Source organism: Danio rerio, chromosome 24 (genome assembly GCF_049306965.1).
Source record: "Danio rerio strain Tuebingen ecotype United States chromosome 24, GRCz12tu, whole genome shotgun sequence".
NCBI classification, from domain to species: Eukaryota; Metazoa; Chordata; class Actinopteri; order Cypriniformes; family Danionidae; genus Danio; species Danio rerio.
Genome location: NC_133199.1, coordinates 1055001 through 1070370, shown reverse-complemented (window position 1 = coordinate 1070370; position 15370 = coordinate 1055001). Strand labels below are relative to the sequence as shown.

Sequence of the window (15370 nt, the reverse complement as noted above, 5' to 3'; positions counted from 1 at the left end):
GCTTGTATATCTTTAGCTCCGTCTTGTTTCCTTGTCTTTGGCTAGGGGGAATCTCGGTGTTCAGCTCTTGAATCTGGTCATCATGGAGCAATATTTATTGCACGTGACCTCAAAGAACAACATTGTTGGCATCCAAAGACTTGTAGACCTTTAACTTCTCTCTTGTGAAATCACTCGGAGCTTCATTGAGATTGTATATTCGGGGCTGGATGCTCGGTCATTTCCTCTTATCCAATATCCATTGGGAGGGAGCTATCGCAAATGGAGCTGTCAGATGAACGACGCTCACTTAAACGTTAATTTTGCTGAATAACTGCGCTTGTCACTGGGTGACGAGCTGTTATAATATGCTGTAAGCATTATGTAAATAATATATATAATATGTAAGTAATATATCTTGTTTCTAAGACAACAACAAACTCTGCAACGCATCTGATGTCATTCCCTCGCTGTAAACGCTGGGGCTCCCGGTTGCTTTCTGCCACCTCCCTGCGCGCGCATCCTGAATGTTTACAAACATGGTAATTGGTCAATAAGGTATATTCTCTGATGTCCATAACCTCCGGACTGAGTTTGATGAATTAAGGTAACAGTCGGAAAGGATGACACGCAAAGATAACATGAATGTTATTAATAGTATTATGATTAGACGTGTGTTGAAGACGTCCGCTCTCAGTGAAAGAGGAATTGTGAGGAATTGTGACCTGTAGTGTTTGTGTTTCAGGGCGTTCGAGCAGGCCGGGATGATGCTGAAGGTGAGCTCGTCCACTCTTATCGATGTATTCTTCTGCTCTTGATGTAATGATCATTCCTGACTAGGGATGTAAGAATATTGTTAATGCCGTCATACCGCAATAGTAATTTTTTTCAATATTACCGTAGGCGCACGACTCAAAACTATATTTCTGAGAAAACTTTGCTTAGACGAATGAACCCAGGCGTGGCCATCATCCATTGCGCTCTGTTGTCACTACAGATCCAGTAATGCTGAAATGGAGTGTGCTGCTAGTAGCGGGGAATTAAAAGTGCTGTAAATGATCGAACCTAAAGCGGGTTTTAAATCAGATGTGTGGAAGCATTTCGGTTTCTTTCTAAAAAGATACGAGAAAGGAGAAAAGGTGACAGACAAAGAGCAAAACGGTATGCAGGCACTGCCAGACTGTGGTGAAATATAAGTCGGGGAACACGACTAAAAACAGTCATGCGGACTGCAGAACACAGCACACTTGTTAGATTGATGCAGACGTTGACGTGTACCGCAGAGAGACCTCTATCTCACTCATGGCTTGTCCTCTCAACGTTACCCACTGCTGTCAACCTTGGTTAAATCATATTTCAACAATACTAAATTGAAACTTTATTTATTTTTATATGGTTTAATAGTTTTTTGTTATTAAAATTGAAAAATTGAAGTTCCTGTTTGGAAACTGACAGATAGATGCTGATTTGTGTGTCATTGATATGTTCAGTGCTGAGGTTAATAAACACTTTTAGCATTTTTTTCGAGTCTTTTCATTAGTTTTGTTTTTTCTGTAAATTATTTAATAAATGCCGTACCGTGCCATTCATACCGAGGTATTACCCTACAGAGAAATTCTGATATTGTTACATCCCTATTCCTGACATAGTAAATAAACAGTTTGTCTGCTCATAGTTGTGTTGTTTATGTGTGTTCTGCATAGGCATAAAACATATGACTTTAAACATGAGCAGGACACTTGCGCATGTGCAAAATGTAACCGAGTGGTGTGTAGTGAGTATGCATGAATATAAACCGCGCACATGCACGTGTGGAGGAAAAGAAATGTTATTTTGTGTGTGATGAAATTATTTAGCAGCCGTACTTGTGATTGATGTGTGTGTGTGTGTGTGTGTATGTGTGTGTGTGTGTGTGCGCATGGCTTTGTGGGTCATCGTGAGAGAGGCGTTTTCACAAGCTGTTGTTCTGTGTGTGTGTGTGTGTGTGTGTGCGCGCATGGCTCTGTGGGTCATCATGAGAGAAGTGTTTTCACAAGCTGCTGTTCTGTGTGTGTGTGTGTGTGTGTGTGTGCGTGTGTGTGTGCGTGTGCGTGTGCGTGTGCGTGTGCGTGTGCGCGTGCGCGTGCGCGTGTGCGTGTGCATGTGTGTGTGTGTGAGTGTGTGTGTGTAGGATCTGCAGAGGATGCCAGAGGCCGTGCAGTACATCGAGAAGGCCAGTGTGATGTACGTGGAGAACGGCACTCCGGACACCGCCGCCATGGCCCTGGACAGAGCTGGGAAGTGTGTGCGCTGTTCTTCTTGCAGAGACCGATGTTGATGCATGGCAGAATCTGAACTGCTGTTGTTGTTGTTTGCAGGCTGATGGAGCCGCTGGATCTGTCCAAAGCTGTTCATCTGTACCAGCAGGCGGCGGCAGTGTTCGAGGTCAGGAAATGACACTGGCATCACACAGACACACACACACACACACACACACTGTAGGTCATTGATTCACTCGCTCATTTGTCGCTTAGATCCTTTGTATGTTTGTTTATCCATACATATGTTTGTTCATTCATTCATACGTTGATTTATACATGCGGTTAACGATGCGTATACTTCTAATAATCAATTTAGTTTAGTGATGAGTATATTGATTCATTCATATGTTCATTCGTTCATTTGTAGGTTGATTGATTAGTATGTGCGTTAATTTATTTGCACTTTCGTTAGTTGATTTGTTTATTCTTCGGTTGGTTTGTAGATGTATTCCTAAATGTGTCCAATCAATTTTTTGTGCGTTGATTAATATGTTCATTCATATATTAATCCATTCATTCATACATGGTCATATTGATGCAGTTGTACATAGGTTTGGATAGTCATTCATAAGTCGATGGAGTCATTTGTAGATTGATCGGTGCATACGTTTATTTATTCATTAGTACGTTCATTCGTTAGTATGTTCATCTGCACTTTTATTTGTTCATTCATTGATTACTTTGTAATTTCATTCATTCATAGGGTCATTCATTCATTCATTCATTCATTCGTCCAGTCTTGTAGTCGTTTGTTTAATTGTAATTATTCGGCTGAGAAAAGGTTTTTATAATGATTGAGAAGAGCTGTTGAAGGATGAAACTGATGAAGTAGTGAATGTGTCTGTGTGTGTGTGTGTGTGTGTGTGTGTGTGTGTTATATGAGCATATATCAGCAGCAGCAGCGGTGAGTTTCCAGTGATGATGACTGTATGTACAGTAACTGTACGTGTTCCCGCTTGTTTTCCAGAATGAGGAGCGACTACGGCAAGCAGCGGAGCTCATCGGAAAAGCGTCAAGACTTCTTGTACGACAACAGAAGTAAGTGTGATTAAGGGCTCTATTTTGACGGTCCATGCACAGAGCGCAAAGCGCAGGGCGCAAACGCTTTCAGGGCGTGTCAGAACGCATTTTTACTAATTTAAGGACGGGAAAATCCGCTTAGCGCCGTGGCGCATGATCTAAAAAAAGGGTTGAGTTTATTTTCTTATTGAGTTATAGGTGTGTTTTGAGATTCGCATTCGCTATTTACAGGACGTAAAGTAAGTGTAAGTGGAAAAACTGAGCATTTCACTAGCAAGAAAACAGTTAAACAGAGCATCTGCAGCGTGAGAATGACAGATTAATGATCTACTTTCACTTTCGGGCTCGTTTACGCACAGACATAAATAATTATTAGCCTATAAATAATTAATTTTGTTTGTTAAGTGCAAAGATTAGATTCAAAACTATTTCTAAATTCAGTTGTAATTTCCAGCAAACGAATAAATGAACAATAACAATGAAGTGTGCTCAAAAACCTGAGTTATATCCTAAAACACATGCTGTGCCCCATACGGTCTAAAACCTGACAGGTGGACAAATCTAAGCTTGTTTTTAATAAAACAAATATAAATATGGATATAATAAATAATCCTGCTAATAATAATAACATTATACAAAAGCAAATTGTTATGAATGAACTGAAAAAGCCTCCTGAGATAAAGAAGACATAAAAGCAGTGATTCTTCATATTTATGTGGGCTAGAAAATAATATGTTTTGTAATATTTTAATCCTTTATATTTATATTCTATATATATCCTTAATATATTATTTTGTTCATATGTAAAGATATTTGCCTATTGCTCTACATCTTCTTGTGTGTATTAAGCAGTGTGTAAGCGAGGTGTAACTCTGTGCTGGAGTTTAGACCGGGTTAGTTTTGGTCTAATGAAAAATCTATTATAGTTTCTCAAAATAGCAACGCGCCAGCGGTCCGCCTCAGAACGCCTCCTTTTTAGACCAGAACACCTATGGGCGCACATATGAGCGCTAATGCATTTGCTATTTAAACAGCGAAGCGCAACGCCTCAAAACCACTCTTGCGCCAAGCTGAAACTAGCAAAAAACTATAGCGCTGCGCCTTGCGCCACACTGCGCCGGGTGTGTGATAGGGCCCTAAATGTTTTGGAGCATTATTATTATTATTGTTAATATTAATGTTTTATATCGAATTATCTGGCAGATGCTCATATGGGATTGGTTGTTAGTTATAGACAATGAAAGTATTTGGGTATGAAGTATAGTAAGTAGACAGAATAGCACAGGGATTAGAAAGTTTGCGCAGTTTTGATGAAATAATATAGAATAGATTAATAATATAGATCAGCGCTTCTCAAACCTTTTTCATCGAGCACCACCTCAGAAAAAGAAATCGTCTGCTCAAGTACCACCACAATGAGCAGTGATGACATACAGTAGCGTAGTTGGCCCAGTGAAGAAGCCACAGCTCTGCACAGATCAATAACGTGGCAGATTAATTACTATCGTTAAGAATATTTATTATTGTCAGTCACTTTAAACATTAGAAATAGTCTGAACATTAATTCAATTCAATTCAGCTTTATTTGTATAGCGCTTTTACAATGTAGATTGTGTCAAAGCAGCTTCATATAAATGGTCATAGTAACTGGAACAGGGTGGTTCAGGTTTTAGTGTTTAAGTTCAGTTCAGTTCAGTTTAGCTCAGTTCAGTGTGATTTAATCATTACTGAGAGTTCAAACACTGAAGAGCAGATTCATCGATGCGTAGCTCTACCAATCCTGAACCATGCGAGCCAGTGGCGACAGCGGAGAGGGAAAAAAACTTCACCTGATAAGGTGTACTGTACTGTTCTGTGCTCATATGTAAAGAAAACAAACAAACAATAATAGCTATAGTCGCCAATTCATAAACACCTGAAAGTATTGCCTGGAGCTGTGTAATATGCTATAGGCTATATGTCATTATATTCATATCTAAATCATCTTTGATAAATGTGGAAATATATGTAGCCTGTACTTAAGGACAGAATTGATTGCTCCGCGTACTACTAGAAGGATGCCTGCGTACCACTAGCAGTGGTGGAAAGAGTAGTGAAAAAGCATATTTAAGTAAAAGTACTGTAACTTGACTAAAATAAATAGTCTGAACGATACGACTGTGCTGTGCTAGTATGTAAAAAAAAAAAAAAAAACACAAACAATAATAGCTATAGTCGCCAATTCATCAACACCTGAAAGTTTTGCCTGGAGCTCTGATATATGCTATACGCTTGTCATTATATTCATATCTAAATCATTTTTGATCAATTTGGAAGTATGTACATGTAGCCTGTACTTTAGGACAGAATTGATGAGAAGGGTATAGACGGAGATCAGAGCCAGCTCCAAGAGGGTGGGCCTTGGAGCTCCAAGTGGGCTGTGCAAACCTTATTTAGTCGTATTTAGAGTTCAATATAGTGCTTTATGAACGTGTACACCTAAACCCAACCCTAAACCCAACCTCACAGTAACCTGTAGTGTTTTCTGAACGTCTACACCTAAACCCAACCCTAAACCCAACCTCACAGTAACCTGTAGTGTTTTATGAACGTCTACACCTAAACCCAACCTCAGAGTAACCTGTAGTGTTTTATGAACGTGTACACCTAAACCCAACCCTAAACCCAACCTCACAGTAACCTGATAAACCCAACCTACGTGTGGTTTAAGTCCCTCCCACTTGGAGGTGACCCAAGCTCACCGCAGTTTGAGGACCGCTGATGTAGAATATAAAACGCAGGGATCAATGTTGTTTGTAATTGACTGGATATAATTCGTTTACTCTAAATGAGAGTGTGCGGTTTTAGATGTTTAGCGTAGTTTTTATTTTGTGAAATTATTAGTGTTTATTTTTGTATCCATCGAGCGTCAGTCTTACATTTGATAGTTAGTTTAAATAGTTATAACTTAGTTTAGTGGACTCAACTGAACACACTTAGCGTTAACTGGGATTGAGAGTGTACGTTTAACGAAAAAAAGAAGTAATGACGTTAGGAAACGGGGAAAAGATTGATGCTGTTGTTTTGTTTGAGTGGAGTTTTCATTTCTGTCGTTTTATTTGTGGTCTGTGGTTTTCTGTTTACTGAAATAACCTTGTAAGAAATAGAAGCAGAATATTAATAGATATAAAATAGTAATTGTAATGAGATTGTTGTTTTACTTATTGTAGGGTTTGAATCTTACGCTGCTCTTCTGAACCGATAGTCAGGAAACGGAAAGCGTTTGAAGGACGGCGTGTTTAAATCCATGATTTATCTGACTCCGTTGTAATGAATCTGACTCTATTAAAGTTGTTATCATCGTTGATGGAGAAAGATTCTCTACGTCTTAAAGCAGGCAAAGTTGTTTATTAAGTGACATGCTTAAATATACAGACAGTGGAATAAAACAAACTAGCATACTGTATGAAGAAATCAGCTGTAACACGTGCACCGCTGAGCAGCAGAGACGGTGAAACTGGTAAAAGCCATTCTCCCAGATCAACAGTTAGCTTTCCTTATTATACCCTGAGCAAAGCATCGTCAAACCCGAGTTAAAACCAACCCTTAAAACCAGCTGAACATGAGCAGAGTTGAGGAGATAAAGTGAGGGGAGAAGAACATGAACATCCTCTCCTCACGCCACGACTCGGCAATAGTAAATATGCTGTACATTGAAATACAGTCAACTGATGTCTCTGTTTATTTCATCAGTAAAACGTGAACTGTCAAATGACACCAAACATGCCAAAGTTATTTGAAGGAAGATCACGAGTAGATGAATTGTGTATGGAGAAAGGCACATGGTCACTGTAAGCGAACGGCAGAGATGCGTATCGAAGCTGTGAGGAACTCTGCCACGCCAGGAGGAACCAAGCCATGCTGGGAATGCCTCGGCAGTCCTTCATTCAGTCCTTCAGTCCTCAACCGCGGCGAATGAAGCTCTGCACAAGACTTTTGGCCAGCGGAGAAATTAAAATGGTCGTGCCCAACTGAGTCTGGTTCTCTCAAGGTTTTTTTTTTCTTCACTCCCATCAGGTGAAGTTTTTTTCCCTCTCCGCTGTCGCCACTGCCTCGCATGGTTCAGGATCGATAGAGCTACGCATTGATGAATTTGCTCTTCAGTGTTTGAACTCTCAGTAATGATTAAACCACACTGAACTGAGCTAAACTGAACTGAACTGAACTTAAACACTAAAACCTGAACCACACTGTTCCAGTTACTATGACCATTTATGTGAAGCTGCTTTGACACAATCTACATTGTAAAAGCGCTATACAAATAAAGCTGAATTGAATTGAATTAGCATAGAAGGAATAGTGTATAATATTTTGTCAGCTTACACTTCTTATTATTGTTGTTTAATGTCATGATTTTGATTAATAATAGTAGTATTATTTTCATGTGAAATTAGTTTATACGGCAGCTCTCGAGATGTTTGTGCAGTTTATCGGAGCAGCGATTATAAGATAAAGTGTAGAAGATGTGCTTTAAACTGAGCGAAACGCAGAACTGTTGTCTTAAATGATGAACGTGTAGTAAATCGATGAATTAAAAAAAAAACACAGTTAATCCAGATTGCCAGACTTGATTGTGTTTATTAGACAATTTGATGAGGAAAAGTAGCTTGAAGAGAAACGCAGAGAAGATTTGTATTGTTGCGTTGTGTTTTATACAGCAGTTCTGTCTGGTTCTCGAATGTGATCGGCTGAAAGCTGAGCGATATTCCCATAAAAAGCTGCCTATTTTTAATCTCATTTCTGAGAGATTCACTGAGCAGAGCGGAGACGATGGTCTGCCACAAGATGGTGACATAGACTGCATACTAAGACAATTTTGTCAGCGTAAGTGTGAAAGTAGAGCTGATGAAACGGTTACATCCCAGTCGATCTGTTTGTTTTGTATGTTATAGCGCTGCATTGACACCGCAGTAATCTGCCAGTGTTTGCTTTGGCTTTTTCAGGGTTAGTTATTGTGATCTCCTGATCTCCTGACAGGGTTAGTTATTGTAATCTTACAATGTGAGCAAATTCAGCTGTTTTGTCTTCACTGATATTAGACATTACGCTAGAGAATTATTCAAACACTCATTGGCAAATGAGCAGCGGTTTCTGGATCCGGCTCACAGCTGCAGATGTGAACGAACGGCGGAAGAAAGTAGTTCCTCATACAAAAGAGCTTTGGAGACTCTCTGTGTTTGATTTTCTTTTTTATACGCACGATTATGCCATTAAACTGTTGTGTGAATGCAATATCACACTGGTCGCAGTGCCATATGGCTGTATATTAGCAATGGTGGGACAATAAAACGCTCGGCCTGTGACTTTGAGCCAACAAATGCCTTTCACTGGTGCTGATATACAGTCATATGGCGCTGATACTCCTGTGATATTCCTCATATGTCTGTTTGTGTGTTTCTATGTATGGAAAAATGTATCGAAATTTTGTTGAAACTCCTTTATGTGTGCTAAAGTGAGCTGCAAAATGAGAAAGCGGTTGTAAAAATGATAAATGACTGTAATACGACTGACGACTGACGTCTGCGACAGGTTTGATGAAGCCGCTGCGTCTCTTCAGAAGGAGAAGAGCATGTACAAAGAGATGGAGAATTATCCCACGTGTTATAAGGTGAGTGTGTGTGTGTGTGTGTGTGTGTGTGTGTGTGTGTGTGTGTGTGTGTTTGTTTGTTTGTTTTCTGGAGCTGCAGATGCATTTATTAATAGTCCTGTCTTGTGAGATGTTGTCTTATTTGAGATTTGAATCGAGAATATTTGATCTTCAGCACCTTTTAAGACCTGAATATTAATAATAATAATAATATGTATTTTTGTGTATGATATTTAGTTATATTGAGTTGTTTTTCAAATGTTTGCCGATATAAAGTGTTGGCATTGAAAGAGGAATGGAGTAATTTGGAGTAGGCGATGCTGTGGAGCTGCAGATGTGATGTGATGTGTGTGTGTGTGTGTGTGTGTGTGTGTGTGTGTGTTTCCAGAAATGCATCGCTCAGGTTCTGGTCCAGCTGCACAGAGCGGACTACGTGGCGGCGCAGAAGTGTGTGCGCGAGAGTTACAGTATCCCGGGCTTCAGCGGGAGCGAGGACTGCGCCGCCCTGGAGGATCTGCTGCAGGCGTACGATGAGCAGGACGAAGAGCAGCTGCTGAGGGTCTGCAGATCACCGCTCGTCACGTACATGGACAACGATGTGAGTACCACACACACACGCACGCACACACACACACACACACACACACACAGTTATGTACAGCCCTGTGAAGGTGAAATCACTAGTGAAATATTTCCTGGAGTCAATCAATAGTGAGAGGAAGTAATTGAACAGGGTCCCTGCGGCGTCTGAAAAAGTCTAAAATGTACAAATGTAAATGTAGGGCTTTAAAAAGTATTTAATTGGCTGTTCTAGGTCTTTGTAGGTTTTTGCGATGTCCATTTAACGTTACATCCAGGGCCGGCGCGTCCATAGAGGCGACCTAGGCGGGCGCTTAGGGCGGCAGTATAGAGAGGGCGGCATCAGCAACACCTCCCTGACCACCCGCGTCCTCAAATATATTCGCGCATAGACGACAGAATAGAGAGGGCGGCGTCAGCGACACCTCCATCAGCACCCACACGTCCTCAGTTATATCTGCGCATAGGGCGGCAGAATGAAGAGCGCAGTGTCCGTGACACCTCCGTCCCTCCCTCCCTCCCTGAGCACCCGCGCGTCCTCAATTATATCTGCGCATAGTGCGCCGGAAAAGAGGTCTGCGCGACACCTCACTTCATTTTCATAATCGGTCACTTTCGTTTTCACATTGGTGTTGAGGGCGGCGTGATCGTCCTCTGCCTAGAGCGGCAGTTCAGCTTGCTCCGGCTGTGGCTACATGTAATGCTCATTGAAATTGTTGTTGTTGTAGTTGTTGTTGCTTGGTTTTTGGGGTGTTGTAGTTCTTTATTTCAGTAGTCCAATTGTAATTTGCGGTATTACAACTACAAAAAGGTCAATCTGCAATAGCCAATCAGCTTTCGGATATTTAACTCAGTGCGCGCGGACAATGTGACGTCATCGCTGTGCTTTGAGTGCGCGCGACATGATTTCGGCTGGCAGAGAACGCCGCTACTTCACTGACAAACGTCGTAAGCTGTTGTTTTATTAGTATGGTGCACCTTATGGATGTTTAATAAATGTTTTTAAAATCAAACTTTTTCTCTGCGTCTTTAAGTGTTTGAAACTGGAAAAATTTTATACAACCTACAGCCAAAAATGTGATGTTTTATTCGATTAAAAATGTGATATGTGTATTGCAGTATTTTGGTTATTTGTAAGAAATAGCGTAATAATATATTACTAATATAGATGGTATCAAAAATCAGGAAAGGAAGAGGGAACCGTGTACTGAGAGCGCGCAAGAAAATGCGTGCATGAGCAGTGCGTGTTTGAGAGTGAGCAGCGTATTATATTTGAGAGCTCGCACGCAGCTTTGTCCACAAACAGAGGAAATTTGTGCACGAGCAAAGAGATTCGCTCGCTCGTATTACACGAATGCGCTGTTGACTTGTAATAGTGCGCTCACGACATTTGTCAGTGAAATGACGCCACAGCGGAGCAAATGGAATTTTTTTAAACTCTTGAGAGTCGCGCGGCGCCACGTTTGATTTAAGTTGAATATGAAACACTTTGAAGAGATATTGACTGAAACGGGCACGACCGTCTGTACTGACATCTTTACCATCGATGCACCATAGGGAGAAGCAGATGAGCAATAATTGTTGGCTAGATATTGCAACAGTCTTGGGAAAGGAGGAAAGTTTGTGTACAAGTTTGGAAAAACCTGAGGGATAAGTTTGTTGAAACAACAAAAAAAGGCCCCCGAATACATCTTCAGTGATAATGATTAGCTTTTTATTTGTGTGGTTGTTTTTGTCCGCCCCCTGTCAGTTAAAAAAATATGTCAATGGTGAACGCGTCAAGTATAAAAACTTCATCCGTTTTGTGCGGTGTGCGTTAAGATGTTTGTTTTTTTCTGTAGTTCAATGGTGCATTTAGCCTGTCTGTAGTACTGTTCCGTTTAAATACATTTATTTAACTGCAAATTTTGTGCTTTTACATTTTCTCTGGCGTGTTTTTGATATTGCGATATAGGTCTTAAATGTAAGATTTAGCAGTCTTAAAAAGGTCGTAATAAGTCTTAAATGTGGCATCATGTTATCTGCAGTGACCCTGACTTAATGTATGAGAAAAGTGAGCGGACTGTACAAAACAGAAGTGATATGAGGGAGGTGAAAGAGGAGTGCTTTAGTTAGAAACGCGTGTACGTGTGCAGTGCTTAGTAGCCATGGGCCGGTCTTAGATGGTGTCGGTGTGATCACCTCGGCTAAAAATATGAGGGTTTGACGGTAATGTTGCGGTCGCTGCTCTTATAAATTTTCTTTTAAACGGTGTGGGTAAAAGCAGGGTTTCTGCTGTTGTCACCATGTCCAGTTTTTCCAAGTGGTGCTCGCTGCAGAGCCATTTGAGGAGAGGTGAGCTCCAGAGAGGGGGAGCTTAAGCTTGAGCTCCACCTTTTTTGCACTTCTTCTACGAGTGATGTCACTGGGGGTAGGGTTAGGGGTGGGGTTGGTGTACGCATTAAAACAGCTTACAGGAGGAGGAGCGACAGGTCATGCTCCCCCCTCTTTGGTGAGTGATTTTGTAAGCACATATTTTAGATAACGGGCCAAAACATGCAAAGATGTACATGTGAAGATTCCAGATGCAAAAAGCTGTAAGTGCTGTCTGAAATGTTGTGGTAATACGAGTATTTTTCTCACTGGGTCCTGCGTCTTGATTGAGTAACTGAAGTTTGATGGTAAAGACTAGTGTGTTTTGTATGGATTTGAATATGAAAGAACTGAGCATAATGGCAAGACGCTGATTTTCATCAGAAAATTGCAGATGGCACTTAGAGGTTTTTGCATCTGAAGTGTTCATATATTTTTTATTAGCGGAAGTTTTTTTGAAGTTTTTTTTTTGGTGTCATTCCTTTAATAGGCACTCACACCGAGTTACTAATGTAAAAGTGTTGTGAAAATGAAAGCAAAAGAGAATATCTTTGTCGAATGCGATAGAGAATAATAGCATGAACAACATTAAATGAGACGATCAGAATGTGTCAGTTTAAAAAGCTATAATAGGGAAGATTTATGAGTGAAAACATGGAGAAGTTGTAAAGAAATGTTTTTGTTAGGATGTAAGGAGGACGAGGAAAGCCTGTTGCTCAACAGTTAATAAATGTTAATGTAGTTAAACATATTTTGAGATGGATTTGTTGGTTGTTCATGGAGAATTGTTGAAAGTGATGAGCTGTGTATGAAAGACCCGCAGCAGCATGTGAGAGTGAGTTGTTTTGAGAGTGTTAGATGTAGTTTTTGAAATCTGAGACATATAAAACCCTGTGGACACCCTGAAAAAAACAAACAAACACAAAATGGTTTTCCCCTTTGAATGTAATATATTTTATTTTGAGAAACATGTCCAATATTTTGGAGCTGTAAACGTGAGGCTGCGCTGTTTAGTAGTGAAAAAAAAAACAACAACCAAAAAAAACAGTGATTTGTTTACAATGTAAAGTAGCATCTTTGAAGAGAGTTTGTCTGCCGGTGATACTGTTTTCCTAAAAATCTGGAACAAAAATTCAATAACAGAAATGTTACACGTGTTTTAGGAAAGGTAAAGCAGAAAATGTTGGCGGTTTTAAAATGTTGAGTTTTCCAAAAGTGCGGGACACCTTGAGAACGGTGATTATCTTGACATGCTTAGTGCTGAGGATATACAAGTACAGCACTCACAGATCTGTCTTTGAAATAGAGTTTGGTAATTGCTGTACAAGATTATATGTGTGCATTTACATTAAAGTAGTCAGTACAGAAGAGAAATGTGTAAGTGTTAAGTTTGGCAAGTGGAATATTATTGTCATCAATATAGGAGTTTAATAAAGCAGTTTATTTGAAATTGACCAAAATACACTGCCTATATGGAAAATGGGGTGTAACTATTTATTGTGAGCACTGTATAGACACATACATACATACATACATACATGCATACATGCATACATACATACATATATTTATATTTATGTATATATATATATGTGTGTATATATATATATATATATATATATATATGTATGTATGTATGTATGTATGTATATATATATGTATGTATGTATGTATGTATGTATGTAAAAAAAAATATGTGTATAGGAAGTGAAAGTGATTTTTGTGTTATATTTTGCATTATTATTGGAAGATTGTTCCTGGTGATGGTAAGAGCAGTCTGGCAGTAATGACATGTAGGTGGTGCTTTGTTTTAGAGTAAATAGAAATGATGCAATGTAGAAGGTTCAGTTAGGCATGTACCGCAGGCAGTTTGCTCATGGTTGGTGTCAAAAGTATCATTTACAAAGTGTCTTTGATGTACGTTGGTGTTGATTGATGATTTGTGCAGTTGTCCCGTTCCCTTTATTAGTCTTTGTTTATATAGAAATGATAGTAGATTTGAGGTCCTCAGGTGGAGTGAAACATGCTGCAATGCATGTATAAAGTCGTGAAGATAACGGTAAGACTGGTGGGGAAGATGAGGGGCGTTTTGCCCTGTTGCATTTGCATGTTTTTGTTTTCCTTGTAAGTGATTGTCTGCTTTGATTCTATTGACATCCATTAGAAGCACCTTACACTATGCAGTGTAACACAGTGTTGCTCAGTATTTTGTGCACGTATTTGTCATCTGCATATGTACATTTTGTCAAATACATGAAGGTTAATGCTCACTGAAACACTCAGTGGAACTCAATGGGGCAGTGAGTGAGTGAGTGAGTGAGTGAGTGAGTGAGTGAGTGAGTGAGTGGGTGGGTGGGTGGGTGAGTGAGTGAGTGAGCATTTGTCTTGATGTGTGTGAGAAAAAGTAAATATGCAGATGAGTAATACTTGGCAGTTGTTACTTGGCAGTTGGGCAAGGTGTTTGTAATGGTGAAAGTGAAGAGGGTAATAATGGGCTGTAAGTAATGAGGGCAAAGAATGTAAATGCAACGATGCATGAAATGAAATGACAACAGACACATTGAAAACGCTGATAAAAGGAGGGCATAAGATAGACAGGCCACAATGTAGACTTTGTTTATTTGAGAATGAACAGTGAGTTGAGGTGAAAAGGTCTTATTTTGAGTGTTTTTTTTGTAATGAAATGAGTAAGAAGATGTGTTGGCAATGTGTGTGTAATATATACATCTATATATATATATATTTATATATTTATATATATATATATGTGTATATGTACATATGTGTATATATATATATAGATGTATATATATATATATGTATATATAGATGTATGTGTATATATATATATGTATATATAGATGTGTGTGTGTGTGTATATATATATATATATATATATATATATATATATATATATATATATGTATATATATATATATATATGTATATATATATATATATATATGTATATATATATATATATGTATATATATATATATGTATATATATATATATGTATATATATGTATATATAGATGTATATATATATATATGTATATATATGTATATATAGATGTATATATATAGATGTATATATATATATATATGTATATATATGTATATATAGATGTATATATATATATATGTATATATATATATATGTATATATATGTATATATAGATGTATATATATATATATGTATATATATGTATATATAGATGTATATATATAGATGTATATATATATATATATGTATATATATGTATATATAGATGTATATATATATAGATGTATATATATATAGATGTATATATAAATGTATATATAGATGTATGTATATATAGATGTATATATAGATGTATATATAGATGTATGTATATATAGATGTATATATATATATGTATATATAGATGTATATATATGTATATATATGTATATATATGTATATATAGATGTATATATATATATATGTATGTATGTATATATCCATGTACTATATACATATTTGTGTGC

General features: G+C 38.4%; 1 protein-coding gene across 2 annotated transcripts in view; it reads left to right on the top strand.

Annotated features, from left to right (window-relative positions):
- napga (N-ethylmaleimide-sensitive factor attachment protein, gamma a) overlaps positions 1–15370 on the top strand; it is a 34780-nt gene that overhangs the window by 4167 nt on the left and 15243 nt on the right. For both annotated transcript variants that reach the window (XM_017353827.4, NM_001013480.2), the window contains 6 exon segments: positions 725–755; positions 2150–2259; positions 2337–2403; positions 3247–3317; positions 8868–8946; positions 9314–9523. In XM_017353827.4, coding sequence (XP_017209316.2) covers positions 725–755; positions 2150–2259; positions 2337–2403; positions 3247–3317; positions 8868–8946; positions 9314–9523 — 568 coding nt within the window.